General features: G+C 49.3%; 1 protein-coding gene across 5 annotated transcripts in view; it reads left to right on the forward strand.

Moving 5' to 3' along the window:
- Window positions 1–26,992, forward strand: part of SLIT3 (slit guidance ligand 3) — a 630,484-nt gene that overhangs the window by 521,285 nt on the left and 82,207 nt on the right. For 4 of the 5 annotated variants that reach the window (XM_023218903.1, XM_023218904.1, XM_023218902.1 and 1 more), the window contains 7 exons: window positions 1,764–1,907; window positions 3,202–3,365; window positions 13,725–13,875; window positions 15,454–15,528; window positions 22,370–22,513; window positions 23,269–23,412; window positions 26,721–26,884. In XM_023218903.1, coding sequence (XP_023074671.1) covers window positions 1,764–1,907; window positions 3,202–3,365; window positions 13,725–13,875; window positions 15,454–15,528; window positions 22,370–22,513; window positions 23,269–23,412; window positions 26,721–26,884 — 986 coding nt within the window. Of the gene's footprint in view, window positions 1–1,763; window positions 1,908–3,201; window positions 3,366–4,783; window positions 4,800–13,716; window positions 13,876–15,453; window positions 15,529–22,369; window positions 22,514–23,268; window positions 23,413–26,720; window positions 26,885–26,992 lie in introns of all 5 variants that reach the window. The other variant, XM_023218901.1, reaches the window with a different exon arrangement.

Consider the following 26,992-nt stretch of genomic DNA (forward strand, 5'->3'; position numbering starts at 1 on the left):
CTTTTTTAGGGAGTCTGAAGAACTTAAAACAGCTTCCTCGTGGATAAGAAGGCTGACCCTGGAAGGGGTGAGGGATGGGTGCTGCCTTAGAGAAGTGAGGGCCTTGAAGCTGCATGTGGAGTTTAGTATACATCTTAATAAAGAATAAGCACTGAAAAGAAAGGAAGGAATAAAATAGCTGTAATTGGTGCCATTATAGAGTTCCTAATCCTGTGTGGAAAGCAAATGATAAATATCCTAAAATCACAAATCGCGATGAGTATCAGGAGGGAAATAAACGGGGGGATGTGAGAGACGAAAACGGAGTGAGGGTCCCAATGTAGATGAGGGGGTCAGGGCAGGCTTCTCTGAGGAGGGAACATTTGAGCTACAGTGGAAAGCAGGAAAAGAAGGCAGCCCTTCTGAAAGAAGGTAAAGAGGGTGTTCAAAAGTCCTAGGGAAAAATCTGGTGTGTCTGAGGATCGAAAATGTGGTGGGGGGCTGGGCGCAGTGGCTCATGCCTATAATCCCAGCACTTTGGGAGGCCAAGGCAGGAAGGTCACCTGGGGTCAGGAGTTCGAGACCAGCCTGGTCAATGTGGTGAAATCCCTTTTTTTTGGTTTTTTTTTTTTTTTTTTTTTTTTTGAGGCGGAGTCTTGCTCTGTCGCCCGGACTGGAGTGCAGTAGCCGGATCTCAGCTCACTGCAAGCTCCGCCTCCCAGGTTTACGCCATTCTCCTGCCTCAGCCTCCTGAGTAGCTGAGACTACAGGGGCCCGCCACCTCGCCCAGCTAGTTTTTGTATTTTTAGTAGAGACGGGGTTTCACCGTGTTAGCCAGGATGGTCTCGATCTCCTGACCTCGTGATCCTCCCGTCTCGGCCTCCCAAAGTGCTGGGATTACAGGCTTGAGCCACTGCGCCCGGCCGGTGAAACCCCATTTCTAGTAAAAATACAAAAATTAGCTGGTTGTTGTGGTGCGTGCCTGTAATCCCAGCTACTCGGGAGCCTGAGCCATGAGAATTGCTTGAACCCGAGAGGTGGAGGTTGCAGTGAGCCGAGATTGCACCATTGAACTCCAGCCTGGGTGACAAGAGCAAGACTCCATCTCAAAAAAAAAAAAAAAATGCAGTGGTGGCACTCAAGGGTAGTGAGTTTGGGGTGAGTGGGGTTAGGTTGAGGTTGGAGAAAGGGCCAAGGTCAAACCACATGGAGCTCTGTGCTCTGTGTGGGTGTGCACACGTGCATGTGACAGAATCCATATGTATGCACATGTGCCTGCCTACACATAGATGCAGTTTTTCCAGGAGGACGACCTGTAACTTTCATCAGATTTCCAGTAGGATCAGTGACCCAAAAGAACCGTAAGGAATTTTCTGAATCAAATTGCCTGTAGTCAGTCAACTAGAGCTCTAAAACAATTATGCCAAATGATTTTTTTTTTCCTTTCCGATTTCTGGAAGCTCTGAATCCTAAAACAGAAAGTGAAGTACTTAGGGTGCCTTTTCAGGTCTTCCTTCAAGGTCACGGGTGCAAGAGCATGTGCCAAGTAAGAGCAGTGTGTGGCGTAGTATCTGTGGTGACAGTGTGTGCAGGTGCCCAGAAGTGTTTGGGGTTTCGGTAGACACAGGAAGGCAGGTCTCTCTCTTTTTCTGTTCTGCAGCAGGAGCTGAAGGCTGCAAGGATGAGTGATGGGAGCTTTGCAGCCCATCCCCTGCAGATGCAACCCTTGCCCCGTAGGTCATTACCAGGATTAGTGAATTAACCAGGCTCTCTTCTGCTTACAGCCTCCTCAATGCCAACAAGATCAACTGCCTGCGGGTGAACACGTTTCAGGACCTGCAGAACCTCAACTTGCTCTCCCTGTATGACAACAAGCTGCAGACCATCAGCAAGGGGCTCTTCGCCCCTCTGCAGTCCATCCAGACGCTGTGAGTACACTGCCTCGGGTGCCAGTGGGTGCCCAAGCAGCAGGAGACCCCACATGCCCATCATGGAAAACACCCAAATGAGGGCAGCATGAGCACATCCAGGAGGAGTTCTAGAACCTGCAGAAGATGAAGCTAGAATAATAAAAATAGGAATAGCTTATCAGTGCCAAGCACCTACACTGTGCCTGACACCACACGGAGTACTTACCCTGTCTTAAAACCCTTAAGCCTCACAATGACTCTACTTGGTGCTGTTACTGTCCCTCATTTCTATGTAAGGAAACCAAGGCATAGAATGGTTAGGTAACTTCCTCAAGGTCACACAGCTAGTAAGGAGCAGGTTTTGAATTCAGGCGCAGGAGGTCCTGAGCTCCCCTTGTAACCCCTGTGGTCAATGTATACTGAGCAGACTCCATTTCTGCAAATAGCCCACCCACCTTAACCCCCTCCACCCTGCAAAACCAAGCCTCTGAGGTGGGCACTCTTCCTCTTTGGGAAGTGTTTCCTCACTTCCATGCACTAAAGGTATTCATCAATATTTCAGTTAAATAGATGACCTCCAAGTACAGATTTCAGCCCAGTTTTTGATGGCTCCAGCCTCGGGCATAGACCTTGGCCCCATGCCCAGGTCTGCAATTAGCCTGGGGGCTTCTGGAGGCCCTGTAAGTCATCTGGTGCTTGTTGCCCCTGTAGCCAGAGACAGGAACCAAGACGCAGTAAGAGCAGCTGCTATATATTGACGCCGACCACGTGCCAAATACTGTGTTCGGTGCTTCACAGTTTTTCTTACTGAGCCAGGGGAAGCAAGACCCATGGTGCTCTTATGATGATAAGGATAATTACAACAATACCCGCTACTATATATGGAACACCCACCATATGCCAGGCGCCGTGCCAGCTGCTTTATGTGCCTGGTATCACTGAGCTTGGAGAAATAAAATGCATTCTACCCCAAGTGCAAACTCCAAGCCTGCGACTGGGTGTGCCTGTCAGAATTGGCGTGGGTGAGAGTAGAAGCGATCGGTGGTGGATCCTGCCCCAGGTGGGAAGAGCTGGGAGACCGATTCCCCAGACCAGATGCTAGCTGCATCTGTGACTGTCTTTTGCAGACAGCGGGCCTCAGACCCCCTCTTTGAGCCCTGTCTGAAAGTAGCAGGCCCCAAGGCCTCCTGGGGCGATGAGGCGGGAGACCAATCCCTGCAGTGGATTGCCAGGGCCCAGCGCGAGGCAGGGTGGTGGTAGTGGAGCAAGATGCCATGGGTCACTCCTGATTAACAGCCCCATCCTCTCGCAGCCACTTAGCCCAAAACCCATTTGTGTGCGACTGCCACTTGAAGTGGCTGGCCGACTACCTCCAGGACAACCCCATTGAGACAAGCGGGGCCCGCTGCAGCAGCCCGCGCCGACTCGCCAACAAGCGCATCAGCCAGATCAAGAGCAAGAAGTTCCGCTGCTCAGGTAATCAGGTTACGGGGCTGGGCCCCGCTTTCTGACTCAGAATGCAGCAGCCCCAGAGAGGCCAATAATCCAATCTGGAGGACAGCGAGCGCTGTAATGGTTCCTGGGGAGCATCTTTGCAAATTAAATTGGAGAAATTCAGTTAGCCCTGTAGAAAACCAATTACCTTATGGATTTAAAATAAAACACACACACACATACACCACAGTAAAAGCATGGGGAGCGGGAGACGGTTGCAGGGGAGACAGAACCCAGGCATCAGCGAGTCTCCAAGAGCTAAACAGAAGGTGGGGCTGGGGCGGCCTTTGCACATGTGCCTGTTACAGGCTAAGATTTATTTTTGTCGTTTCCAAAGTGTGCTCCCCAAAGGGCAAATAGAGAAATAAATATAGCTCAGGTGAGGCTACAGACGGTGTGTAATCTTGGGGACCTCCCACTTCCTTCGGAGACGGACCGTGGTGCAGCCCTTTGACCCCAGTATATTATAGGTTTCACATGTTCACGAAAAACACTTTCACTAGCTAGCTCCTCCACCCCAGACTACTCTGTTCTGAGTATGGAGAGAACAGTAAAGAGTCGTGCTTGGGAAGAAACAAAGCGTTGTTCTTCAGTGCCCAGGGTCTCTCTAGAAACCTTCCTTCTCTGCACCCAGGAAGGACATGGGGGAGAACAGCAGGGGAATTCTCAGCCCATCTTGGAAAGAGAAGTAGCTCTCATTGACCCGACAGCTACATGAACAGGCAGTTAAAAATTACTATCATCTCTGTCCTTTTCTACTGGAAAAAAAAAAAAAAAAAATCACCAAATTGCATTGTGCACCCAGTGATGAGAGACTGATAGCACGAAGTGCCGAGGTGGGTTGCAGCCACCCCTCACAGTGTGTGCGGCAGCAAGAGCAGTGCTCCTCCCCCTGCCCAGGAGCTTCTGATGCAGGCGAGTCTTCCCAGGGGAGAATGCCAGCGTGGGGAGAGGTCACTGGGAGAAGACCAGTGGGCAGACTTGTGCTTCTTAACAACATCTTCTTGTCCTTTAAGTCAAATTCTTTAGTCTGTGTCTCCAGAATGATAAGCTTTAGCTCATTAAGTTTTTTAACAGAAACAAATACCTTGGGAGGGCTTGGAGATAATACAGAGACTTTGTGGCACTGTGAAAAGTTAGTACCAACTTCCTTTCCCTAGAATAATGATGTCACTTACAAGAGCCATCTTTCACCTGTGATGAGCATGGTGCTGGGGGCTTCTAGTCTGATTTGCTTCTTCCAGTGGTTCTCAGAAGTCAGTAGGACAGCCTTTTGCTCTATGGAAGGGGGAACTGAGGACTTAGAGGTGAAGGGGCACTCTAAGTTCACAAGCCAGCAAACAGCAGAGGCAGGACTAAACCTCAGGTTCATTTTGCTCCTCACACCACACAGCATCTAGGAGAGAAGGAGTATTTGGGGAGGACAATCAGCTGTTTGGATGACTTCCTTCCCTGGTCTTATGTTCCCACCCCTACCCACTCCCTGAACACTGTCCTCAGGTTCCTTCCTGGGCCTGGCAACATCTCTGGAACGAAAATCTCACCCAAGGCACAATCGTCCTTTCCCCAGGGCCTTTCCTCATGACTCACGCCAACCTGGGCCTCTATTCCTATCCCTTTCTGACCAGGGTTGAGTTAATTAGCTCTGCCAAGCAGTGGTACCCAAAAAGAAGGGCAGTGAGAGCCAGAGGAGGGCAGGGTGTTATCTGCCAACCTTGACCCTTTGGTCTCATAAGTATCCTGTTAATACCTTGGACCCTAGATGGATGTTGTGGCCCTGCATGGCACAGCAGGGAAAGAGTGCAGGATCCAAGGACTGGTGTCTCCCCAGGAACACAGTCTTGGCAATTTTCTGGGCATGACTGTGGTTGGGGGTGGCAAGATGGGAGTGGGGCTACAGAAAGAACTAAGTAGGAGAAAAGGAAAATAGAAAGTGGACCTAGGAAGCAGCAGAACTTAGTTCTAACTCTAGCTCTGCCACTATCTTCCTACCTGCAGGATCCTGGCTGCTTTTCCTATGTGGGGGAGGGGTGGTTGAACATTTTACAAAAGAAACAGGGAGAAGGAGCCGAGTTCTTGGATTGACTCTAAGATACCTTTAAAAAAAAAAACAAAAAACAAAAAAAAACCAATGCTAAGCAGAAAGATTATTCCTAAAAAGTAGAGATGTTTGGAGCTAGCATGAGCCTGACACGTAGCACTCTATATGCTTTTATTTTATGTCATTGCCAAGAAAGCATGACTGCTGAGCTCCAAAGGCCTTGGCTTTGAGAAACACGGGGTTCCAGACCTGCCTTGGCCTTGGAGGGGGAAAAAAAGATCTAAAGCTCTGTGTTTCCAGGAAGCTCCAGAAGAAAGAAGGGGGGCAGGTGACACAGACTGGATGTGACAGATAATAACTCTGCATTTTACTTTCTCCTAAAAGCACCCCCATTGAAAAGACAGCTGATGTAATTAGGAGGCAATTTGAGGGCTGCTCCATAACACATCCTGCCCCTCCTTAGGCAGGGCGTCTGGTTTCCCAGCTGCCTATGTCTGCCTCTCTATCAGCTGCATCCACCGCCTTGGGCAGCAACATCAGTTTAGGGTTGGATGCTGCCGGCTGGGGTAATCTGACCATCAGATTAAGTCCTCCTGAAAAGGCTCCGTCTGGCTGCCTGGGACCCCAAGCCTACCCCCAGGAGCACTTGGCAGTTGTAGGGTGCTGTCTGTCTTCCCTTATGCCTCCCCACTTTGTGTGAGAAGAAACTCTCTTGTTGAAAAGTACGGAGGGTGGTGACACAATGTGTCCAAAGATGGCAAACAGCAAGACAGCTCTCAATGAACTACAGAATTTTTAGAGATCTTAGAGGCCATCCAGTTTATTCTAGAGATGGGTAAATTGAGGTCTGCACAGCAGAAAAATCTTATCTAAGATATAGAGTATTATTTTCAGGGCAAGATCTGAAACCCAGGACTTCGGACATACTGTGAAGACTCTTGATAATTTACCTACAAATCCCTCCATTTCTTTTTGTAGAAAGAAAATTAGATTTTAAGGCTTGGTGAGGGTTGGGGTTTGCAGGAACAAGATGGATTTCCCCTGCTCTGGTACCAGGGTCCTAATCAAACTTAAATTTGAAGTCCCAGAACCACAGTGTTCACAGAACCCTGCATGTCTCGGTGTCAAAGTGGAGTGGAGTCCAGATTCTAGTGGCTGACTCTAGTGCATGTGATGGGAGAGCTTAGGAAGGAGAAGAGGCCAGACCCAGAGCTGTGGGCTGGCTCTTCCTAACTGGTCCATCATGGTAGACAACCTATGCACCGTCGAGATGCTGAGATCATCTAGAGGATATGCCCAGTCCCAAAAACACATAGTGGAAGAATGTTGATACTGGTTCTCATGTCAGAGGTGAGGCAGGGAGGATCTCAGTCACCTGGACTTAGCTCCAGTTTCTTCAAGAAGCACATCTACAGCCTAATGCCAAGTGGGAGGAAGTCCCAAGTCAGCAGGTGCATGGAAACTGGCCCTGATCTATCACAGATAGGATTATAAAAACTGGATACCCTCACCTGGGTCCTTGGCATCCTGACAGTGGTTACTAGTTCATCCTGTTCACTCCCATAATTTCCACTCAAGGAAGAGGTCAAGAAGGATCCCAGAATTCAGTGTCTTTCCCTCAGACTCATCCCTTGGCTTCCCTTTCCTTCCTTCTCTTAGTCTGAAAGAGGCCCTTCACCACGAGGTGCACTGGCCACCATCTCTGTGAAAGTCGGTGTTCTCAACAACTGTGATTGCAGGTTCCTCAGTCCAAACCTTAAGGCCCCATTTGTTTTCCTGTCTTTCTCTCTGGCTAGAGAGATGTATTTTATTTTGACACCACACTACTCCTCTATTAAACCTCAAATGATCTGGGATAAGTATCTATCAGCCAGAGCATTTCTGGTGACCCCAAAGGATATCAAGGAGACTCCTGAATTGTGGAATGTCAAAGGCGGCTTTTTCCTAAAGAAGAGCATTGAAGGTTTGCTAGACCGTTGGGAACTGTGGATTGTCTCTTGATTTAAGGGGCTAGAACGACTGTGATGGAACCACTCAGCTGTTGGGGGGATTGGGCCTATGTTGTAAAGCATGCAGAAGATGCTTTGCTAAGTTTAATGTCTTGTCAGACTAACTGGTGTGACTGGAGTGTAGAAGCTCAGTTCAGGCATGTGATAGGATCACAGATGTCTGAGTGTTCTTTCTTTCCTTGGGAAGGAACCATGCTGCCCTGAAGCTCCAGAGTATGGGCATCCAGTGATTTCCCTCCTGTTCTTCTCCCTTCCTACTGTGTCTCCCCTGGGGTGGGGCACAAGGGCAGCAGGGCTGCTATCTTCAGAAGTGTTCCAGTGGAACCCCACTCCTGATACTAATCACGCTCAGTGGGGGCCTGCTCCGGCTTCCGCTTCTCCACGCTGCTTCCTCTGAGCGCTCCTGTCCTCTCTCTGACGCTGCTTCCTGACCTTGACTCTGACCAGTCGCTGCGGGGCTTTCCTTTGTGCTTGATCTAACCATGTGGTGGAACGATGGAAACGGAACATGGTTCTGTCAAGCACCGCGGAAAGCACCGTGCTCTCCTGCAGCATGGCCCGCCACCGCCGCCACCACCGCTGGACACCTCTCCTCTGCTCTGGAGCACCGCAGCCCACCACCTGCCAGACCCACCTCTCCCAGTCTCAACTCACCAAGGGCAGGAGGGTAGGAGTCTCGAAGGATGCAGATACAGTGGGAAATGGGTCTGGAGAAGCACCATGGGGCCCAGCTAAGATCTGTATCCACATCTCTTTCACAAAATGGAGTCACCCTCCCCCAAATCTAGTCTAGATGCCAGACAAGGAGTAATAACTAGGTTCAAGCTCCGAAACTACTGTGTCTCTTCTTCCATTGGAAAGGAACAAGTATACCCAAGGCATATGCCCCATGGTTTCATGGGAGAGTCCCAACCCAAGGTCATTTTTCCAAGTGGCAGCTAACCCAAAGGGGAATTACTACTACTTGTGACCCCCTGCCCCTCCCACCACCACCTTTATTGGTATTCACTTTATTTGAAAGGAATGTGAGCTTGAGAATGGGTGAACTCATGTGAGTCTGAGACTTTGGTTTAACCTGAGGTTCCTTCTGAACCTCACTCCCATGTTTTATGAAAATGCTGTCCCTGAACCCCATGAAACCTAAAGTCCAGTGTGTTTCTGTGACCTGCAAAGCACAGTTAACATGGAGGTGCTGGGCTCCTCACCTGATGCTAATTCTGTTTCAGGGGAGGGGAGTGTGTGTGGATGTGGAAACCTGCTATCTCTGATAATAAAGAGAGGGATCTTGGTACCTCTTATTTTGCTTGTTTCTTGATAAATCCTAGACCCAGTGTAACCAGAAGATTGTGTTGTTCATTCCTATCCTGGAGTCTTTGTCCTATCCTGTAAGAGAGAGCTAAGGTGGGAACCTTAGCCCAGCTCAGAACTAGAAGCTGAGCCCTGGGCCCCCATCATGAGGTGTGACTCTTATTACTGCCTCTATCTGAGGTTACCCCTCAGACCCAGGAGCCCAGCCGTTGCTGAGTGATTTTTTTAACATACATTAAGTGCTTGCTATAGGCCAGGCAGTGAACTGTTCCACATTATTACCTTGTTTAATGTACACAAAATCTAAAGTCCCATTTTACAGGTGAGGATATTGAGGCTCAGAGAGGTTAACTAACTTACCCAGGGTCATCTGACTCCAGAGTGGCTGCACTGTACTGCTGTAATATCCACCTTCCCAGCTGTGGACAACCCCATTCCCTTGAATTAGAAAATTTAAAAACCTTGATTTGATAGGGACTTGAAATTTGCTTAAACTCTCCCTTTCAGACTTTCATCTGTTAGTAGAAAGAACTTGAGTAAGCAAGCATTATTCAAATGGCTCTTCCTCTCCAGCATGGACATACAAGGATCCCATTTAACGCAGAGCAAATCCTTGAGCCTGGAGAAGTTCCCTTTCCCACCTTACAGAGAGGGGCATTCTGAGGCCCTCGGCACTGCCCCCAACATGGCTGGGACCAGGCCTCTGGGAGTGGGTCCATAATGGTGCCCTTCCGTCAGTGCTTTACTGGCCCCACAGCCACAGGCTGTGATGAGGCAGTGCCAGCCTCAGACCGTGGGTATTTCCCTCTGTTTTCAGGCAGATGGCTGCACTCGTAATAGACTCCAATGGGGATAGCTTACTAGGACAGCTCCCTGCCCAACGGTGACCAAACTCCTAGTAAAACAGTTGGCATCTTCCAGCCACTGGCAGCTGGTCCCCCCAGCCTAGCCCATGAGTGGATGTCTGTGTGCCTGGCCGTGTTCTCCTGAATCATTCATCACTTATGAACCTTTGCTTATTCACGTCACTGTCTTTTCAAGCTGATGAGGCCTGACAGGTCTTATGCTCCCCCCAATTCCTCTTTCTGCTTCTTTCCTCCTTTCCTTTATTCCCCTCATCTTAGGGATATTGGGAATAAGGGAGGAGAGCTCTGGACATATGAGTTAGCAAGGTCGTGATGATCAGATAACAATGAATTTATGACTCCCAGTTAGCAAACTGGCTGCCCAAAGGATGATACAAAATGCATACTGTTGATGGCAGCAGCCATCCTGGACCTGGTGCTGGCCTCTGATCCCAACCCAACCAAGTCCATTCAAAGCATGGGAGCGTGGCTCCCTACCTGTCCCATACCCCTGGTCATCCAAATGTGACAAGTGTTCCTCCTGGGAAGTGGCTGTAGGGCAGGGATGTATAATAAAATTGTGTTGCTATGAATTTCTACCTCCTACCCCCACCCCCCGACTATTAAAGCTTGTCTGTGATCACATACCAAGTGTCGTTGTTCTGAGCTGCCCGCGAAAGGGGAGGAGGGCTCCAGGGGCAGGAGCAGGCAAGAGGCCAGATGACATCAGCTCTTCCAAGGCCGGTTTCAGCGAGGTTGAGTTTTATGGCCCTTCTTCAAATCCTCTGGGATCCCTTCTGTCTGAACTCACCCCAAAGAGAAGAAGCAACAGCCTATTGCAGTTGGTCCTCTACTACTAAGTATTTCTGGCAGTGACAAATATGCATTGAGATTGAAATTGACTTTTAAAGCTCTGGAAAAGTTAAAAATACTTTTGGGTAGTTATGAGCATTAGGCATAACAAATGGCTCCGAGAAACCCTGGGTAGTTTCGGTAATGAAATATGAAGTGATGGAGATGGCATTTCGGGCTGGCTCTGACTGGGGAACGAAGTTTTTCGGTTATGTACATACGCCGTTATTAACATTTCTGGCTCCCACTTCTATAAAATATCACGTTCCGACCCCCTTGTTATTACAAACCAGGGCAATAACAAAAACAGCAGGGGAAAAAAATGCTGGAAAGAACACATTAGTCCATCGAATCTAATTGCAAAATCATTTCATTAAAATGGGTCAGCGGCTCCATTGCAGAGGTCCACCAGTTATAATCTAACTATACTACTGAGAGCGATTCCTGCTAACTACAGGCTGCTCTCACCTTGATTAAAATGAAAATGCATTTAATAGGCGGCTGTCCCCAGCCACAGCCCAGCCGGTGCACGCCTTCAGGCTCATCGCCTTGAAGAGCAAACTCTGCTTCCTCCTGTCTTCCTGCCTTTAATCAGCAGTCAGGGTTCCTTCGCTTTGCAAGGATCCCAATATAGACACGTTGTGAAGGAAAAATCTCTGTATGTGTGTGTAATGCCCCTTCGTGCCATCACTCTGTGGATCCACTGGTGCAGAGAACAAGAGAAGGTAGTCATCTAACAGGATTTGCAAAATGAAATTTGCCCAGGACTCGGCATGCTGATGGGTCTGGAAGTAAATGGTGCAGGTCAAAGTTACCAAGTGGAACGAAGCTGGCAAGCTAAGGGCAGGAGATTTGCATAATTGAACCAGGAAGCCACTTGAATAACTGTGGGGATGTGTCCACAGATTTTGCTCACACAAGCCTAGGGGTAGAAGTGGAGATGGAGGAATGGGGATGGAGAGAGAGCAGAGAAGGAAAGGACAGGTCTAGGCTTCTGACTCCCTGTCTTAGGTAGGTAGTATCACTTCAGAATCAGAGACCCACCAAGTTCATTCGCAATCAGGAATTACCACAGGGATATCATACGAGGTGTGCACAACTAAGAGGGTGGAAGAGATCTGCGTCCTGCCCCACCATAGCCCACTGTGGAAAAATACCCCATTCAATCCACCTGCACCAAGTCTGGCTATATGATCATTCCTACAGGGACCTGGGAAAACCTTTGGGGAGAAGCACGTCTGCAGCAAAACATGTTAACCACGTGGAGCCAAGCAGGAGCCTGCCCAGACTGAGTGACCTGTGGGCCTCAGTTTCCTTGCCTATAAAATAGAGTTATCCTAACCTCAGAGTGTTGCAAGGATTAAATGAGATCATTCATCTGAAATGGGAAGAATAGTGTCCGGCTCAGTATATGTTCAGTAAATGACCACTGTTACTGCTAGCTACACTCATGTTTTCACAGCCTCTGAGCTGCCAAATGTTCTGCCAGGTTGTAGGGAAAAAAAAAAAAAAAAACAGTGCTAGAGTCACAAGCATCCATACAACTCCTGAGGTTCTCCACCTCCTTAATCTTATTTCCATCTGCGCAACAGCTCCTGGAAGATAAAGGCAGTCATTTGATTCCCATTTTACATGGAGAGAGACTGAGACTAGTAAGTTGCCAAGGCCTGAACAAGCCTGTGCTCCCTTCTGCTAAAATCCATGAAAAGCTAATGCTCCTAATGCAAATAAAACCACCAAGTTGCCTCACCTAGTGGAGCAAACAAATAATGTTTACATTCTCTGAAACACTTCTCAATACTCATGTAGAGGACACGCAGGTGCTCATGACACCCCACTTGTGCATTGGACCAATGTGGACCCATCTCTTGTTTTGTGCCTTGCCTTGTGCTAGTGAAATGTTGAGGGTGACAGGATGAAGGACACCCGGCCCCATCAATAAGCTTATGTCTGGTGGGAGAACCAGAGCTCCCTCAGTTCCCACCAGCATGATTCAAGGTCTCACTGAAGTTTGCCCAGGTGCCCAGGGATCATTTGTGATCACTGAGGCAACTCCCCGAGGCATCTCTCGGAGACACCACGTTGTCGGTCCCGTTACCATTACTGTGCAACTTTGGGAGAAATTCCTTTTCAAAAAAGCAAATCTCAGCTCCAACTTTTAGCTCATCAGAACTCGCCTTTCACTATAGTTACATAGAATGTGCTCTGAAAAAGAGGCCAAATCTGACCCTCAGATACATTTTGCTCATCTTCACAGTATTTTAAGTTGAAATTTATTGCCAATATTGTTTATATGGATTCTCTTTTTAAAAAACAAAAACAAAAAGCAACATCAGGCAACCCTGAGCCAAATTTCCAAGCATTAAGGCTGGGTCTCCAATTCCCCAGGTTCCCAACCCTCATTGTTGTCTTCCCAATCTTACAACCAAGTGTCGATGGTCATTTGTTGCTGTGTGCTTGGCCTGTACTCATTTTATTACCTGCTGGGGTAATAAAGGCCCCTGAGTTTGCAACCCCTTCCCATAATTTGTCCCTACCACTGGCATAGTCCCCATCAAAGCATTATCAAAATCTTGTAATTTGGATTTTCGTTCTTTTTGTTTGTTTGTTTGTTTGAGACGGAGTCTTGCTCTGTGGCCCAGGCTGGAGTACTGTGGCCGGATCTCAGCTCACTGCAAGCTCCACCTCCGGGGTTCATGCCATTCTCCTGCCTCAGCCTCCCGAGTAGCTGGGACTACAGACGCCCACCACCTCGCCTGGCTAGTTTTTTGTATTTTTTTAGTAGAGACGGGGTTTCACTGTGTTAGCCAGGATGGTCTCGATCTCCTGACCTCGTGATCCACCCGTCTCGGCCTCCCAAAGTGCTGGGATTACAGGCTTGAGCCACCATGTCCGGCATTGTAATTTGGATTTTCATGAACATTTAGAGGGTCCCTGAATGATAGGAGTCGTGGAGCAGGTAGCGCCCCCTCCCCAAAATTGTAGACTGAATTCTGTACACTGAATTCTGTGACCCCCAAAAGCATAAGGGCCCACAGATCTTGAGCCTGGTCTCCCTGAGGATGGTGATGAATAACAAAGATCCATGGGAAGGAGGCAGTAAGGCTGGGGGCAGGGAAAGCACCAGCAAGGTGGCCATATAGTGAAGGCAATGCCATGTCTGTTAATTGACCCCTAACGCCCCCCAACTCATTCACCCATCTCTGTCCCCCAACCCCACTACCCACAACCTGGGGCTCTGCATGGAACTCGGGTGACGCTGACATCCCCTCTTTGGCCCTCCCAGGCTCTGAGGATTACCGCAGCAGGTTCAGCAGTGAGTGCTTCATGGACCTCGTGTGCCCCGAGAAGTGCCGCTGCGAGGGCACTATTGTGGACTGCTCCAACCAGAAGCTGGCCCGCATCCCAAGCCACCTCCCTGAATACGTCACCGACCTGTAAGTCCAACCTCGGCATGAGCTCCCTACTCCTCCCCACACACCAGTCACCCAGAGCCAGCGTGGGCAGGGTCTCCTGGAGGTAACCCCTTCCTGGCTCAGTAGTGCTTCTTGGCTGTCTTTCCCATACTGGTCTGAAGGCAGATACCCAGGCATCTCCTGTGGACAGCTTGCTTGCAAATGTTCGCTCTACACATATTTTCTGAACACCCACTGTGAGCCGGCATCATGCTAAGCCCACCAGTTTCTACAACAGAGCAGAGCAGGTAGTCCCTGCCAGCCCTTATGGAGCTTACAGTAAAACCAGAAAGTTGGGTGCTAAATAAAGAATTGTAGCGAAGTGAGAAAACAACTAGAATGATTAAATATATCTGAGCCTCCAATAGCCATGTTAATAAAGGGATCAGTGGGTTTATAAAAAAAAAAAAAAAAGCTAAAAAATTATAGCAGGGCCAGGCATGGTGGGTCATGCCTGTAATCCCAGCACTTTGGGAGGCCAAGGGAAGAGGATCACTTAAGGCCAGGAGTTCAATACAGGGCAACATAGCAAGACCCCACTCCCCTACCCCGGTCTCTACACACACACACACAAATTTAAGCAGCTGGGCATGGTAGTGGCATGCACCTGTGGTCTCAGCTATTGGAGAGGCTGAGGCAGGAGAATCACATGAGTCTAGGAATTTGAAGCTGCAGTGAGCTATGATCATACCAGTGTACTCCAGCCTGGGCCACAGAGTGAGACCTGGTCTCTGAAACAAAAAAAAATTTTAATTAAAAAAAATTTTTTAAAGTTACAGCCTCGTGGAGGACAAAAGCACAGCATGTGGGGACTGACAGACATTGGCTGACTGACACCTGACTCTGGCAGGCTTCCTAAGATTAGGCCATTTGCTCCTCGGATCTGAGACTCAGTTTCTTAGCTGTCAAATGGGGGAGATAATTAATGCCTACCTCCTAGGGTGGTTGGGGAGACCAAGAAAGAGAATGCAAGCATGGAACTCACCTTGAATCCTGGCACAGAGTAAGCCCTGGATGAGTGGTAGTGGTCTTCATTATTCTTATTGTTGTTGTTCTCTCTAACTTCACAAGTCATGAGAGGAAACAGCAAGGCCCCTTTCCCTGCCCTGCTGCTCTCCCTAAACACCTGTGAAGTTCCCAAGCTGCTCCGGGTAGAGGGAAGTACTTAGGAAGGAACTGAAGGGCTTGTAGGATTGGGAGACCCTGGAGAAACCTTCCTGGGGGTTTTAAGTTGTCATTGGTATGTCCACAAAATGAAAACAGATACTTGGTAATTGATGGGTGCTGAAAACAACGCATGCCCACACGGAGTACTCAGAAAGTCCCCTACACCCCAGCCAAAGGAGGCTTCCTCCAGGAGAAGGAGGAAGCAGCACTGCATATGCCTCCCCCAGCTGCTGGGCCCCTCTGTCAATGGGACTGATGTCAAAGCTTCCAATGGCTCTGTGGACCTTCACTGAGTGTGAGGTTCAGGCGCCAATGCACCCAAAGCCATGGGGGGTGCCAGGAGGGGCCCTGTCCACAGTTAACCTACCACTCATCTTCTTGCTTCCTACACAGGCGACTGAATGACAATGAGATATCTGTTCTGGAGGCCACTGGCATCTTCAAGAAGTTGCCCAACCTGCGGAAAATGTAAGTCAACTTCAGGAACTTAGCAGCAGCCTCTGTTCTCTAGCCAGAGCCTGTGTTCTAGACTAGAGGAACCAGGGGACCAGCCTCTCCCCCAGCCTCTGCTCCAGCCCCTCCCAGCCTCCTCCTCAGCCCCGCTGTGGCCTCTGTTAAGAAACAAGACACGTAGACACAGACCAAAGTGATGCTTCATGGTTTTAGTTGAGTGTTATACAGGGCAAGCATTCCACACCATCCCTGACCCCGCCCTGGACCCTCTGCTCACCCCACCCCTACACCCCATCCAACAGCTACCCCAGGGCTGGTGGGTAGGACTCAGGTAAGGACTAGTGATGTGGCACAGGTGTCTAAGGTCTATGCTCTTTGGCAATTTTTGTGTGGTGACAGTTAAATGTCTGTTTTCAAATGGAATCATGGGTGATACACATCAGAGTGAACATGCCAGCAGCTTCCCACAGTGGGTTTCCGTCTAGGAGTCCGTGGGTCTGACCATGCCTTGGCCTAGGCAAGGACCTACATGCCTATATTGGCTTCTCCGCTGCCAGAGATGCACATCATCCTAACCCTCTCCCTGCCTAAGCCTGACTAGGCTTGGGCCTAGTCATAAAGGTAATGAGAACAATGTTGGTGCACCAGTAGAGTCCTTGTCCTGAGCTAGGGACCATGCTGCCCGCCTCACACGCATTGTCTCACTGAGTCTTCACCCACCCGTCCAGCGCTGGCTTCACAGTCCCCTTTGTGCAGGTGAGGAAGCCAAGGCTCAAAAAGTTTCTGTGACTTCTCTAAGACCACACAGCTAATGGGTCCCAGAGCTGGCATTCAGACTTGGGTCCACCTGCAATCATGCTAGTGTGAGGCAGGCTTGCTTCTCCTCGTCTTCCCTTCCGGGCCCCCTAGCAGAGGTAGCAGCACAGAAGGGGAGGCTCTTTACCATCTCATCCCCAGGGGGGCACTCTTCTCTTTAGCCCCTCTCCCTTACCCCACCCCAAACTTCATGCCTCCTGGCCCCGGAGTTCAGGTCTGCCTTGAAAACCAGGGAAATAAGTCTATCCTCATGATTCATGGATTCCATATTTGAGAATTCGCTAAAATTTGTGTAAGTCCAAAGTCAAGACTCTTCATGCCTTTGTCATTCTCGGGCATGCCCAGAACAGCAAAAAAAAAAAAAAAAAAAAAAAAAAAAAAAAAACGGAGTCACCTACACCCATGTCCCCAGCTGGGGTCAAGTGAGGCCATGCTCTGCCTTCTTCTGTCACCTCTCATGCTGTCAGCCAGCGTCCTTTTGCATTATATTCAGTGCCATGTGTTTTGCATGTTTGCGGTTTTTGTTGGTGATTTTGCTGTTTAAAATGCATCCCCCAGACACAGTGCTGAAGGGCCGTCTAGCCATCCTAAGTGTGCAAAGGCTGTGATGTGTCTCCCAGAGGACATGTGCGTGACAGCAGTTTTGTTACAGGCTTGAGTGATAGTGCTGCTGGTCATGAGTTCAACGTTATGGATCAGCCATATGTGTGAAATAAGGTATCTTTAAACAGAAGCACACATATAAGGTTATATGTTGATAGGTTGATTAAAATGTGGAGACCAGAGGCTCACAGGACCCTAAACTTGTATTTCCCCAAAAAGCAACGCTTTGGTATTCACTAATGCAATGTTTCCAGCAACTGTGTACGAAATAACTACTGCGAGTGCGGCTTCAGTGTCCCTTATCTGAAATGCGTGGGGTCAGAAGTGTTTCAGATTTCAGACATTTTTGGATTTGGGAATGTTTGTGTGTACACAATGAGATGTCATGAGGCTAGGAGGCAAGTCGAAACACGAAATTCACTTAGTTTCATATACACCGTAAACACAGCCTGCCTGAAGGTAGCTGTGCGATATTTTTAATAATTTTGTGCATGAAACAAAGTTAATGCGCATTGAACCTTCCGAAAGCAAAGGTGTCAGGTGTGGAATTTTCTACTTGTGGCATCATATCAGCTCTCAAAAACTTTTGGACATTCTGGTTAGGGATGCTTGCCTATAAAGAGAGTGGACTGTACCACCTTGTTTCTTTCTTGTTCCCCGTGCTCCCACCCATGCGTTCCCTGCAGACAAATAGGACAGAGGCCTTATAGGCCCTGGGCAGCATCTGGATCTCACTGGTGCTACTCAGATCGCTTTCCTCCCTCCCTCCCTGCCTGCAGACACCACCTTGGTCATGGCTCCGGCGACTGCTCTGTAACGGGGAGCAGTGGAGAGCATGTTGGGGGGCCGGCTGAGAGAGGGCACACTTGGGTGAGGATCATGGCTGTCACTGGGGTCCAGTGCCCCACTAGCTTCAGGGTCCCAACACAAGCATCACCCATCACCTGGCAGGAATTATTCTTTTTATTTCAACCCAGAGAAACGCACACTTCGTTTTTAACCTGAAGGCAGAAACTTACAGGCCTATGGGCGCGAGCAGATATTAAGATGAATCAAACTGGCCAAGTGCCTACTTATCTGCTGAACAGGATCTGCTAGTGTTTGCTTCTGTGAAGAAATATGTACTCTCCCATTTGAGGTGAAACTCAAGCACTTTGAGTCTTTCATCCTCCCAGTTTTGATAGGAACATGAGTATAGAGAATATTTCTGTATGCCCGAGAAAACAACAGCACAAACACATAATAAGTGTCAGCGAACCCCCAGCATCAGCAACCAAGCAACAAAAGGGAGTGGTGAGGTCTCTGGAAAAGTATGGGCCTAGATCTCATCAAAAGGGACAGATGTCACTCAGCTCATCCCAGTACTTGCCATGTTGGAATAAAGGTGAGGGCTGCCAAATGTTTCCACTTCTCGGGAGCTGCCACGAGTCCAGGTGTGGAGAGAAAATGGGCAGACAAGCCTGCGTGCGTTCTGAGTTGAGCTCTGCCCTTCCCAGCTATGTGACACTAGGAATGTCCTTAGCCTTTCCGAGCCTTAGTTTCATCATTTACCTAATAGGAATAAATCCACCTTCCTTAAAAGTTATTATGAGGATCAGAAATATGAGGAAATAAAGATGAAAGACATGGCTTGTGGTGCTGGGGAGACAAGGTGCGGAAAGACAGGAGAGGGTGTCTGAGTTGAGTGACCCAGAGTAGCTGGATTAGATATTTAAAACAGGGGTTGCACACCCAGACACTTTCAGGAGCGTGGGAGTAGCACAAATATGGAACGTGGCTGCATGCAAGGCCATAAAAATAATAATAGCTAGCAGTGAGCACAAATTAAACACTTTACCCTGTACCGGACAGTACGGATATTATTAATACACTTAACCCTCACCAAGTAACCCTCAGGGGCTCTGAACTAACCCGCAGATGGAGAGAGGCCCCCTGGGTGGCCTGGCTTTGCATTTTGTGGTTTCCTAGGATCTGCGTCATCATCAGTAAGATACTGCTCTGAGAATGTGATAGGGCTCTTAGAAAACCTCCATGCGTTTGTTTTGTTTCTGGAGTGCTTGCCCCAAGCCGCACTTTCTGTCCTTCAGCTACTGCTGCCTGTAGTTGTGAGCGGTGCTTTGATGGATGGAGAGACGGCAGCAGCCAGCTCTTCTGGAAAATTCTATCCCCCTCTTTTTTACTCTCCTTCTGCTTTCCATTCTCCCAGCCTGAGGAAATCCAATTCACAAACCTTACAGTAATGTGATGTTAATTTTGCTCATTTAAAGAAACAGATGTCAGGAAATGGGAACCCTCCCACTTCATAGCTGCTTTAACTCATCTTCATTGCCCATCCCTTGTATTTTAACCCCCGCAAGAAGCTCGACTCTCTGGAGCAAAAGCCTTCTCCTCTGGCATTTGGGTGAGTTACAGCTGCTAGAGAGCCTTTATCTCTCCTCCCACGTCTAATTTGGGGGTAATTTGCAGTCTCCCCAGTGCATTACCTTCATTCCTGGGTTATCCCAGACCAGGGCTACCAGGATTTATAAGAAAACTGGCCAAGTCAAAGGAGAGCCAGGCATGGAGTGGAAATCCACTCTGCGAGTCTGCTGTCTCAGACCTTGGGCGAGGGATGCTGGGAATGCTCACTCCTGTTTTCCTGGCAGGATAGAAAGGAGAGAAGGAGAACGGGGTCATGCCGAGGAGCAGGGAGGGAACCAAGGCACTGACTGTTTCCTCCACACCTGCCCACAAGTGCAGGCATGGCCTTGCCCCAGGGCCTGGTCCCTCCTTGGGAAGAGGGAAGGCGGCCTGCATTGAGCCCCCAGCTCTGTCACTTGCTGCAAGTCAGTCCCTAAGGGAGGTCTCACCCCCGGCATCGCTGTGGGTCTGCCCAGAGCGCAGACCAGGGACTTGGTGTGTGTGGTCCTGGATCCCCTTCCAGTGCTCTGGGACCTGAAGCAGTGCCTTCCTGCTCTGGGGCTCAGTATCTTCAGCAGTAAAATGGTCCTAGTCTATCTCTGAGGCTGCCAATTCTACCAGCTTTCGTGTGCTCTATGAGTTCACGGGCTCCACCTCCACCTGCGATCTCCTTGTTTGCAGAAGATGGTTCCCCATGCAAGGCTCTGAATAGGCTGTCTGCTTGGGAGGCTGGACTCTCCCCAGAGCTAGTATAAACACTGTCATCACCTTCAGCTCATCCATCTGGCCAGGGATGCTTTCCAGGGCTGGGCATTTTGATGGTCCACAGAAGCCCCCCAGCAACCCTGCTAGGGAGAATTGGGAACTCGCAGTGCTAATGGCTCTGCAGCATCTGCTTGCTCTTCTGATCTCTCGTGAGGTCTGTACAGGATGTCAGCATGCAGCCCCGGATGGAAAGGCTGCTTTCAGACCTCAGGGGCAGACTCAGAAATGGCAGCACCGGCCAGGCACGGTGGCTCACGCCTGTAATCCCAGCAATTTGGGAGGCTAAGGTGGGTGGATCACCTGAGGTCTGGAGTTTGAGACCAGCCTGACCAACATGGCAAGACCCCATCTCTACTAAAAATACAAAAAATTAGCAGGGTATGGTGGCAGGCACCTGTAATCCCAGCTACTCAGGAGGCTGAGGCAGGAGAATCACTTGAACCCGGGGGCAGAGGTTGCAGTGAGCTGAGATCGCGCCATTGCACTCCAGCCTGGGTGACAAGAGCAAAACTCCATCTCAAAAAAAAAAAAAAGAAAGAAATGGCAGCACTGAGGGCTTGATAGGACCAAGCTCACTTTAAGCAAATACAATATCCAAAATCTCGAATTTTGCAAATAAGTAATATCCACATAGCCAAAGAAATACTCACTTATGAAAGAAAAGGTTCAATGGAGTATATTTGATATGCCAGAAAACCTGGCTTCAAATCCCAGTTCTGTCAGCTGCATGACTGCGAGCAAGTTAGTTAATCTCTCCGAACCTCAGTCCCATCATCCATAAAATGGAACAATAATAATAAATCAGTCCGACAGCCATTGTTTTCAGGGTTTGATGTGGTTGTGTTGGTCCTCATGAGGTGCCTAGTACATTGTTTTCAGGGTTTGATGTGGTTGTGTAGGCACCTCATGAGGTGCCTAGTACATAAGGAGTGGTCAACAAGTAGTAACTGGAAAGCACCTATTCGTTTGCATCAGGGATCCTTAACTGGTGAGAAAGCTAGAAGTTCCACAAATGTCCTAGTCCTAAGGAGTGGGGGCATGCTTTATATTTTTCTCCTGCTTTCCTCTTGAAAATTAGTGCTTAGTGGGAATCTCTAATGAAGAGAGAAAATAAGTTTGAGAGCCACTATTTTAACTCTATCAGCCCCCCAGAGCATTGAAAAGACAATTCCACAGAAAAAAACTTCAAATCCCATCCAGTCTACTTTTTTAAATTGATACATAACAATTGTACCTATTTATGGGATACGTGATATTTTGATACATGCATGCAGTGTACAGTGATCAAACAGGATATTTAGGATATCCGTCACTTCTCACATTTATCATTTCTTTGTGTTGAAAGTATTTCAGGCCGGGCGCGGTGGCTCAAGCCTGTAATCCCAGCACTTTGGGAGGCCGAGACGGGCGGATCACGAGGTCAGGAGATCGAGACCATCCTGGCTAACACGGTGAAACCCCATCTCTACTAAAAAATACAAAAAACTAGCCGGGCGAGGTGGCGGGCGCCTGTAGTCCCAGCTACTCCGGAGGCTGAGGCAGGAGAATGGCATAAACCCGGGTGGCGGAGCTTGCAGTGAGCTGAGATCCGGCCACTGCACTCTAGCCCGGGCGACAGAGCGAGACTCCGTCTCAAAAAAAAAAAAAGAAAGTATTTCAAATCTTCTAGCTATTTTGAAATATATATTGTTGTTAACTATAGTCACCCTACTGTGACTGTCACCCTATCAAACACTAGAACTTACTCCTTTTAGCTCCCCATTAACCAACCTCTCTTCATCTCCCCCAAACCTTCCCAGCCTCTGGTAACCATCCTTCTACTCCCTACCTCCATGAGATCAACGTTTTTTAGCTCCCATGTATGAGGAGGAACATATGATGGTTGCCTTGCTGTGCCTGGCTCAATTCACTTAGCACAATGACCTCCAGTGCTATTCACGTTGCTGCAAATGACAGGTTTTCATTCTTTTTATGGCTGAATAGTATTCCATTGTGTGTATATATACCACATGTTCTTTCTCCATTCATCCACTGACCGGGCAGTCTGTCTCACAAGGGTAGCCGCACCTGTGTAGGGCCGGGGTCCCTGCTCCCTGGGCCAGATGCTGAAGACCAAAGGTCAGGGAGCCGAAGACTAAGCTCCCTCCACCATCCAGTCCTCGGTCTCAGGGGCTCCAAAAAGGCCCCAGCAGCTGCAGGGCAGGTCATTCCCTCGCTGTATCAAGACCGTCTGCTCTTTTTGATTCTCCCCTATTCTATGTCTTCCTTCTAGAAACCTGAGTAACAATAAGATCAAGGAGGTGCGAGAGGGAGCTTTTGATGGAGCAGCCAGCGTGCAGGAGCTGATGCTGACGGGGAACCAGCTGGAGACAGTGCATGGGCGCATGTTCCGTGGCCTCAGTGGCCTCAAAACCTTGTGAGTTCCTGTGGTGGGGCCTGGGCCAAGACCCAGAGGGAGATGAGAGGGCAGGGGAATTAGAGACAGACTATGAAGGCAAGTGGGACCTAGGCGCTGTCTCGGCCTGCTGAATCCCTCTCCCTGTCTTCCTGGAGTCAGAGTCATCAGATATTCCACAGCCTTGGATGGGAAAGAATTTAGCATGCTGAACACCCTCCAGCGTACACACTCACACACACCCAACGTAGTCACCCACTCTCGTGTATACACATATATAGATCCATACCAGAAACTTGCTGAAGGAGGCACAGAAACACACACTGACTCACAAACATAAGCATAAGGACCTCTATAAAAATGATACGTGCAGACATATGCAACATGCACATAAACATATACACAAACAGGCACAGACATACAAGCACACACATACATACAAGCTGATAGCTACAACCACTTCTTGATTCTCTCTTCTCCTCCCAGAAATACGTGTGCACACCCTAGCAGCCACACGATATGCGTGTGTATACATACATATGCATGACATGTGCTTCCAAGAAAGCATGTACCAACAACAGTGTACACATACAATACACACAGCCCCAGTGGGACTCCAGTCCCTGCTATCACAGGACAAACCTGAGCAATATGGCTGGACTGAGCTTAGAATCGGCAAAAGCATCTCATCTATACACACACACTCCCCACCGTGGCACCATTTGGGACAGAAAAGATCGTGCCTGTGCTCTCTCATCCCCACCCCCTCCCTGTAGGATGCTGAGGAGTAACTCGATCAGCTGTGTGAGTAATGACACCTTTGCCGGCCTGAGTTCGGTGAGACTGCTCTCCCTCTATGACAATCGGATCACCACCATCACCCCTGGAGCCTTCACCACGCTTGTCTCCCTGTCCACCATGTAAGTTCTCCTGGGTCCACTGCCCTCGCACTCTGGGGTCCCACTCTGCAGAGCGCTCTCCTCCCAGGTCCCTGTTACCTCTGGCCAAGCTCATCTATCCATCTGTCCACTTAAAACCTCGTCAGGCTTTCTGTATGTGCCAGGCATCGTCTAGGTGCTGAGGCTGCACACGCCCAGCCCCTCCTTCCTGGAGCTCACAGCATAGTGAATTGACACAGAAAGCAGATCCGCAGTGATTTGATAACCCAAGCTGGAAGGCCAGGCGTGGTGGCTTATGCCTGTGTAATCCTAGCACTTTGGGAGGCTGGGGTGGGTGGATCACCTGAGGTGAGGAATTCGAAACCAGCCTGACCAACATGGTAAAACCGCTTCTCTTCTAAAAATACAAAAGCTAGCCAGGTTTGGTGGCAAGTATCTGTAATCCCAGCTACCTGGGAGACCAAGGTAGGAGAGTTGCTGGAACCTGGGAGGCGGAGGCTGCAGTGAGCCAAGATCATGCCACTTCATGACAGCCTGGGTGACCGAGCAAGACTCCGTGTCAAAAAAATATATATATATGGGCTTTGCTGAGAAAAACTGGAACTGTATTCTGGAAGGCAAGTGGGAGCTAGCTGTTGAAGAAAGTGGACACTGCAGTTCCTTCAGAGGGAAGGGCATGTCCAAGGGCCCTGTGGTTGGTTGCAACAGAGCAAATACGTGGGACTGAACATCTGCCAGCATGGTCACAGCGCTGAATAAGGGAGGGCATGACGTAAGGCAAGGCTGAAGAGGAAGCCAGGGTCAGGCTGCAGGACTGCTGTGGACCATCTGGTCTTTGTCCAGAGCACATGAGGAAGACTGGAACCTTAAAGTAGACCAGTAACGTCACCAGACAGGGGTTTTAAAAAGGTGTCACTGGCGGCCAGGCTTGGTGGCTCACGCCTGTAATCCCAGCACTTTGGGAGGCCAAGGCACGTGGATCACAAGGTCAAGAGATCAAGACCATCCTGGCCAACATGGTGAAACCCCATCTCTACTAAAAATGCAAAAATTGGCTGGGCGTGGTGGTGGCACACACCTGTGGTCCCAGCTACTCAGGAGGCTGAGGCAGGAGAATTACTTGAACCCAGGAGGTGGAGGTTGCAGTGACTCGAGATTGTGCCACTGCACTCCACTCCAGCCTGACAACAGAGCGAGGCTTCATCTCAAAAAAAAAAAAAATTAATTAATTAATTAATTAATTAAAAAAAAAACAGAAAGATGCCATTAGCTGCTTCAGTGGGTATCAGAACCAGAATTAGAACCCAGCTTTCTGGGCACCTAAAGGAGTGCTCCTGCCTAGGTAGTGCACTGTCGTGGGAAGGGAGCCTCTGTGGAATAATGGGTAAGACTCTAGAGCCGTATTTCCTAGGTTCAAATCCTGGCTGTGCCTCTTGTTAGCTGTGTGACCTTGGGAAAGTGACTTCATCTGTGTGTTTACATTTCCCTTCTGCATCATCTACCTCCTGGGATGGTTATGAGGATTGAATCTGATGATGCCTGAAAACACAGCAAGGGCCTAGGTGTAGAAAGTGCTCAACACATGTGCGTTTTACAGCTGCTCATCGTATTTCCATGTGGCTCTGTTATCCTTAGTCGCTGGTTTATTGTCCCCTCTCTAACCTTCCCCAAAGACCCTTTGGAAGGCGGAAGGAAAGGCTGCTGCTGCACCTTCTGTTGCTGCCCTATGCCTATTGCACTTGGAATCAAAGCCAAAGTTAGAGGAGGGCCTAAAGGCCAGCCCCTCCCCCTCATGCCCTGCCTGTCCCCTCCCTGCCTCCATTCTAGCTTCACGGGGCTCCTCGCCATTTTCCCATGATCCCAGCCCACTCCCACCTTGGAACTTTGCACTCCCTGGGACACCCTCCCCTGGCCTCCCTCCCCCCGACCTCCCTCCCTTCCACTTTTGCTCAAGTGTCACCTGCCTCACCCTGCTCCACCCCTCTGCCATAACCCCAATCCCTCTAGCCCTGTCCCCAATATTACATAGCACTAACCATGTCCTAATATACCGTGTCGTTTACTAACTTGCTGTTAATCATATATTATCTGCCCATCACCATATAAGATCCCAAAGGACAGGGATATGTGACTGCTTTGTTCACTGCTGTATCCTTAATGTTTAGATCTGTGCCAAGAGCATAAGCAGAGCATATAATTGTTCAGTAGAGGAATGAATCGAATGAGTGACATCAACAGGAAGGGACAGTGGGTTGGGAGCTAACACCAATGAGCTGGTCCATTTTAGTCCATGTGTAGCCTCTTCGAGGTACCTCCACATTGGAAATCCAAAGACGCCTAAGATGCCCAGAGGGTCAGAGTCAAAGCATTCAGGGAACCAGCTCTGACCCGTGAAGTAACTTGCCCCGCTTCACAGCTACTGAGTGTCAGAGCCTGGACTCCAACCCCAGAACAGCCACTCGCAAGCCCTTCATTGCCATATCATCCTACGGCCACTCAAGGGCTGTCTGCCCCTCTTACATAAGCTCCCCAAGCCTTACTTTCCTCATGTGAGAAAAGGAAGACAATGTTACCTCCTTCCTGGGGTTGCTGTGACAGGAATGAATGAGACAATGGATTTATAAAGCGCGTGGCATGGTCCCAGTCCTGTAGTAAACACTCAGGAAGGGATAGAAGGATAGCTGCCAGCATCCCCTCATCTCTCCGTCAGTCCCGTTGTTTCAGTCCACAGATGTATGTAAAGGGCTTGTGATGACATAACGGTAGTTTCTGGATATACAGAGGCAAACAGACCCCACCCTCGTGTATGTAGAGTCCACGGTGCAAGACGAGCACAGAAACCAATCATTGCACACTCCCATGGGTGCTACGGGGAGAATGAAGGGTTATGTGGGAAACGATAGGATAGGGCTGAAGTGTCCCACTTGATATGGGGGACTCAGAGAAGGCTTCCTTGATGAAATGTTACTGAAGCCAAGAACTAAGGAATGAGGAGAAGCCAGCCAGCAACCTGTAAAGATACGGGTTCTCAGCAAGGAGAGTAGCAAGTGTGAAGGCTCTCGGGGTAAATCTCTGCTAAGGACCCACAGGCCGTTCACACAGCCAGGGCTCGGTGCACAAGGGAGGGCATGACGAGAGACCACGGCCACATCCATCAGTGGCGGGGGTCTGGAATGAGACCCTCGCAGAGACTGCATCTGGGGAAGAGACTACATTTCCTTCCTGAGACCTCCTCCTTCCCGGCTGGGAGAGCTGGGCTCTGGGCAGCAGATCCCAGGGCTGTTCCCACAGTAGAAGGGTGGAGGCTAAGCACCCTTCTCTCTTCCTAGAAACCTCCTGTCCAACCCCTTCAACTGCAACTGCCACCTGGCCTGGCTCGGCAAGTGGTTAAGGAAGAGGCGGATTGTCAGTGGGAACCCTAGGTGCCAGAAGCCATTTTTCCTCAAGGAGATTCCCATCCAGGATGTGGCCATCCAGGACTTCACCTGTGACGGTGAGAAGGCTGGGGGTCAAGGGCTGCAGGGAAGGCCCTGGGAAGGCAAGGAAGATGGCGGAGATAAAGGATCAGATACTCCCTGAGATCTGATTCCACTTTGCTTTG

Source organism: Piliocolobus tephrosceles, chromosome 4 (assembly GCF_002776525.5).
Source record: "Piliocolobus tephrosceles isolate RC106 chromosome 4, ASM277652v3, whole genome shotgun sequence".
Lineage (NCBI taxonomy): Eukaryota > Metazoa > Chordata > Mammalia > Primates > Cercopithecidae > Piliocolobus > Piliocolobus tephrosceles.